This window comes from Bidens hawaiensis, unplaced genomic scaffold (genome assembly GCF_021521415.1).
Source record: "Bidens hawaiensis isolate Kalapana, Puna unplaced genomic scaffold, B.hawaiensis_p1.1 tig00076923_1, whole genome shotgun sequence".
NCBI lineage: Eukaryota > Viridiplantae > Streptophyta > Magnoliopsida > Asterales > Asteraceae > Bidens > Bidens hawaiensis.
The window spans coordinates 9,954-15,688 of record NW_027503258.1 but is presented as its reverse complement, the minus strand read 5'-3'; the positions used below and the strand labels follow the sequence as shown (position 1 = coordinate 15,688).

Here is a 5,735-nt window from a genome sequence, read left to right as displayed (position 1 = left end):
GGTGGATTTCGAGGTGTTGCATTACTAAGTGAGTTTTTATATGTAAAATGTTATAATGGGATGTGAGAAAGGTAGCACAGAACGTGAAAATCATGACATGTAGACCCGATGAATTTTAAGGGATCTGCATTATAGTAAATAAATAATAAAATGCATGGGGGCGATTGTGTTCACAATTACACCACGTACGTTAAAAATCCTCAGAGTCCAGCATTGTTTTCGAGGTCTTCATGATAACTTACTTTTTTGAAGATTTGATGGAGGATTATCTTTCATTTGTCTTTTTGCATACAAAATATCTGATGCTATGCACCAAAGACACTCCATTATCGTGACAATGAAAACAAAATTTCATTATATTTAGTAATTTACTAGTTTATTTTCTATTTTTTTATTTAGCATGTGGACTCTAATTCAGGTTTCTTTAATGTAACTTTTTTCTATATATGTTAAGGGTTAACCATTATTGTAAATTTGTAATTAATTGAATTAAAATATCATACACCTTTATATTATATCAGAGCTAAAACTCTCCACACAAAACCTTTTCGTCACTTCCAAAAACTGAATCTAGTCAATGTTTTTATTCTTACAAGACAACTTGAAGAAACACGAGTCTGAACTGAATAGTCCGAACTCGGAGTTTGCTTCAGATGTGAGTCTACTGAGTACAATGACATCAGATCCAAGCTGTCTGCCTGCAAAAAAGATCAACGTGAGTCTCGTTAGGGGAAGGACGAGATGAGGGGTCTTCCTGTAACCACCCTCCGGCGTGAGAATAAATACTGTTCTGATCGGAATAATCAAAGAGAGTACAAGTTATTGCGTATGGAGTGGATGTGGATGAGAAATATAATGTGTAGATGGACGCTTTTGACAACCTGCATTTTCCCATCCAAGATGCTGTCCAGGATTTTACTGAGGCGGCGGATGGCGTCCAGCAACTTCGTAGCTTTCTTCAACAAGAGGAATAATATATTTTTTTGTTGTATTTGTCTTTTTGTTCCTGTAATCCCGTTTTTGATTGTATATATGACACGGATTTACATTTTGTCTTGTATGATTACAATATAAATGTGTGTTAGTTAAATCCGCTATATATCCAAAATATAGGATTAGGATAAGTATTGGCACGCAGGCCTATCCGTATAGGAACTAAAAATTTTAAAATTGGACAAATAGACGTCAACTATTTTTGTACTAATGCTAATTTTTAAAGAAAAATACTCGGTACGCCGACCAAAGTACCCGGCACGCAGGCCGGTAAAGGGGCACGCAGGCCTAAAAAAGAATTATATATAACACTTTCGAAGTTGTGCTGTGTTCCATGTTCTAGGGATTGGCGTACCATCTAACTTTTTTAATTTGTACACGCCTTTCCCTAGTACTTCATCAACCTCGTAGGGTCCTTCCCATGTCGGGGCTAACTCCCTGGCAATTCGGCGTTGGATGCCTCATTGCTCTGGAACACATAATCTCCTCTGTTAAACTCACATATTTTAACCCTTGTATCATAATATTTCTGGAGTTGGCTCTTATACTTGCTTTCACGTATAGCAGCCAACTCTCTCATTTCTTCCAAAAGGTCCAAGTTTAACCAGGTTTCCTTCTCATTATCGGTAGTTAAGAGCATTCGTGCGGATGGGATACCATTTTCGGCGGGAATCATTGCTTCCGTACTGTATGTCAAGCTGAACGGGGTTTCGGAGTTACTGGTTTTCTTGCTGGTTCTGTGTGCCCACAGGACGTGAGGCAATTCATATACCCACCCCGTTCTCTTGGTTCCCAACCGCGCCTTGATACCTTCTTTGATGCTTCGATAGGCTCGTTCCACTTGAACGTTGGCCTGTGGATGAGCTACCGATGTAAACACTTGATTGATATGCAACTCTGACAACCATTCCTGGAGGCTTTTATCAGCAAACTGAGTGCCATTGTCGCTGACCAATGTTTGGGGGAGGCCAAAACGACAAATAATGTATTCCCATAGGAATTTCTTGATGTTTGCAGCCGTGATGTGAGCCAGTGGTTTGGCTTCCACCAATTTTGTAAAATAGTCTATTGCCACGAGTAAGGACTTCACCCACCCCGGGGCTTCTGGGAAGGGTCCCATGATATCAATGGCCCATTTCTGAAAAGGCCATGCTGAAGATACCGTGACGAGATAGTTTTGAGGCCGCAGCATTTGTGGCGTATGCCTTTGACAAGCATCGCATTTCCTGATTTCTTTCACTGCATCTACATGCATGCCTGGTCAATAATACCCAACGTTCATTATCTTGGCTACAACCATTCGCGGCCCCGCGTGTAAGCCGCAAATGCCTTCGTGTACTTCTCGGATCACATAGTTCGATTCTTCCTCATGTACACATCTGAGCAGGGGGGAGAGGAATGATTTTTGGAACAACACACCGTTATGCGCTTGATAACATAATGCCTTGTGGTGGATCTCCGTGCTTCCGCCTTATCTTCTGGTAACGTGCCGGAAGATAGGTAATTCACGAGAGGTGTCATACAGGAACTTGTTCCTGTTTGGATGACTAAGATATGATTCTGAGGGACGGATGGAGCATCCAAAACTTCAATTCTGACATCTCTCTCCAAGTGTTCAAAACTTGTGGATGCTTACTTGTTTAATGCATCCGTCGGACGATTCTCTCTTCTCTTGATATGAACAACCTTGCAAGAGATAAATTGCTGCATAAGGTCTCTAGCTTAGGACAGATATGAAGCCATTATGTCGTTCTTTGCTTCATAAGTCCCTGAAACTTGACCTGCTATGAGCATGGAATCTACCCGGGCTTCCAAGTGTTTGACACCTAATTTCTTTGCGATTCGCAGGCCGGCCAGGAAAGCTTCATATTCTGCCTTGTTGTTAGTACTTTTGATGTTTAACTTGATGGCATAAGTAACCTCTTGGCCGTCTGGGTTAATAAGTTTCAGGCCCGCGCCTGATCCTTCCCCGCTTGATGCCCCATTTGTGAATAGGGTTCATCTTTGACTTTCGTCGGTTGGGATCGGGGGTTGCTTTTCAAACAAACACTCTTGGATTTTATTTGTCGGTACTTCCGTGATGAAATCCGCCAGAACCTGCCCCTTAATCGCGGGTCTGGGTTTATACTCAATCGAGTGTTCTCCCAACTCGATTGCCCATTTGGCCAATCTACCAGACAATTCGGGCTTGGCCAATACGCTTTTTAATTTGTAATCAGTTAACACATTGACGGGATCACCCTGGAAGTACCGCTTTAACCCTCTTGCCGCATATACCAATGCCAATACCATGTTTTCTAACATTGAATACCTGGTTTCGGCATCCGTCAGTGTTCTGCTGACGTAATATATTGGCGTTTTTAAGTTTATTCTGTTGGTCAAAAGAACTGCTCCGATCGCAATGTTGGATGCGGACAAGTATAATGTGAGGGGTTCTCCTTCCTGAGGCACAGTCAGTGTTGGAAGCTTTATAAGACACTTTTTTACCTTGAGGAAATGGCTCAGCTTCTGGTGTCCATTTGAAATGTGCCTTTTTCAGGCAATTCCGCATTGTAGAAACAAAAGGATAGGACTTGGCTGCGTGATTCGCCAGAAAACCTGTTCAAAGCGACCAACCTGCCATTTAGCGTTTGTACTTCCTTAACTGATGATGAGGAAGGCATTCGGGCGATTGCCTGAACATTTTCCGGATTTGCTTTAAATCCTTCTCCTGTCACGATTACACCAAGGAACTTCCCCTCTTCCATCCCAAAGGAACACTTTGAGGGATTCAATTTCATATTGATCTTTCGTAACGTGGAAAAGACGTCCTCGATGTCCCTTAACATTTGGTCTTCTTCGATGCTTTTAATGACCAAATCGTCCATATATACTTCAAGGTTTTTTCCGATATGTTCCCGGAAAGTGTTGTCCATCAATCGCTGATACGTGGCACCCGCGTTCTTTAGACCGAAAGGCATCATCTTGTAACAAAACGTACCTTGGTCTATGCGGAAAGCAGTTTTATCTTCATCGCGAGCTGCCATGCGTATCTGATGGTACCCTTTGTAAGCGTCTAAGAAGCATTTGAACTTGAAAGGTGCTACCGCGTCAACTTTCAAATCAATCTCTGGTAATGGGTAGCAATCTTTAGGGCAAGCTTTTTTCAAGTCTTTAAAATCGATACACATTCGCCATGAGCCGTTGCTTTTAGGAACCATCACTAGATTGGCGACCCAGGTTTGATACTATATTTCGCTGATGATTCCCGCATGTAACAAGTCTTGAACTTGTTCGTTCATGGCCTTTGTTTGCTCGGGCCCCATTTTCCTCTTCTTTTGTACGATCGGCGTGTAGGCTGGGTTGACCCGTAGCCGATGTTCTGATATTTCTCGCGGGACGTCTGTCATGTCTGAAGGCGTCCAGGCAAAAATATCCATGTTCTTTGAAAGCAATTGTATAAAGAAAACCTGCACTGTTTCTGAGATATTTGTACCAATGGTAACAGTCTGCTCTGGGTACTTTGGATTGATGGCATGTTTTTTTGGTTCTATTCGCACTGTCTTTTTGGGGACCTTCACGGGCTTCGACCCTTCAGTCGCATAACGGTGCTTGATGACTCGGATAATGGCTATCTTGGTCCCTGTGGGTACCCCAACGACGCCATGTGCCGTGAAAGGGTTGGCGTTAAAGTCACCAATCGCCTCCCGGCCTAAGATGATGTCATGTTTAGATCTTGCGGGAAAAACAAGGAATTCAACATTTTCGGTCTGCGTATGAATTCCGTCACTGAGTGTGACTGGAAATGTTATGACCCCTTTAGGGTGCATAACTTCATACTCGAAACCGAAAACTGGCGCATGCACATGCTTTAATTTTGCTTTGTCTTCGTCATCCAACTGTTCAAAGCAATGTTCGTACATGATATCAGATGTACTCCCAGTGTCAAAGAAGACATATTGGGACCGATAGTTCCCGAACAGTGATGTGATGATTAGAGGTTGCTTCATGCATGGCCCCCTTTTTACTCTTGGAAAAGTCACGGGTGCACTTTTCCACTCATCTTCATCCACCACCGTCCGCTTGCATTTCCGAGTAATCCCCCTTGAATCATATGAACGTTCAAGTCTTTTATCTGCTTTTTTGGGGGACCTTTGTCTGTGGAAGTCGTATTCTTCCGTGAGCCTTGTCGTACAATTTTGAGCAGGTGTTCAAGTTTCCCAGACTTGATGGCGGATTCAATTTCATTCCTCAGGCTTACACATTCGTTTGTGTCATGCTCGATATCTGCGTGAAACATGCAGTGCTTATTTGGGTTCAGGTTCACCCGCCTGGTCATTGGCTGAGGCTTCCTGAACTCGATGTTTTCAGTGGTGAGGATTTCCAATGGGGTCTTTTTCAGAGGAGTCCAATGTTGCTGATCAAACTTACCCGCCTTTCTATCTTTCTGTTTTTTCCCGATCAGTGATCTGGCATCGAACTGCTTGGAAGAGTTTTCAGGGGGCTGAATTCTAGACCAGATTGACCCCTTTTCTTCTTTTTTGGATTGGGTATTTCTGGGTTCAGAATTTGTAACTTGTTTTGATTTTTCTCGCCCCAACAGTTTTTCTGTGGCTGCAAAGACCTTGGCCGTGGACATGATCCCGTCCCAAGTCTGAGGCGTACCATCTCTCCTAGTCAAAAAGCGAACCATCTCTGGACTCTTCGCATTTACTCTGAATGCTCCCCTCAGCATGTCTTAACTAATTCTGCCGATATTCAAA

The 5,735-nt window shown here is 42.9% G+C and overlaps 1 protein-coding gene across 1 annotated transcript; it reads right to left on the bottom strand.

Moving 5' to 3' along the window:
- Positions 1-4,220: 4,220 nt before the first annotated feature.
- LOC143606745 (uncharacterized) lies at positions 4,221-4,982 on the bottom strand. The gene has a single exon (XM_077082413.1). It carries the CDS (start codon positions 4,980-4,982, stop codon positions 4,221-4,223), a length of 762 nt encoding a protein of 253 aa, XP_076938528.1.
- Positions 4,983-5,735: the final 753 nt, after the last annotated feature.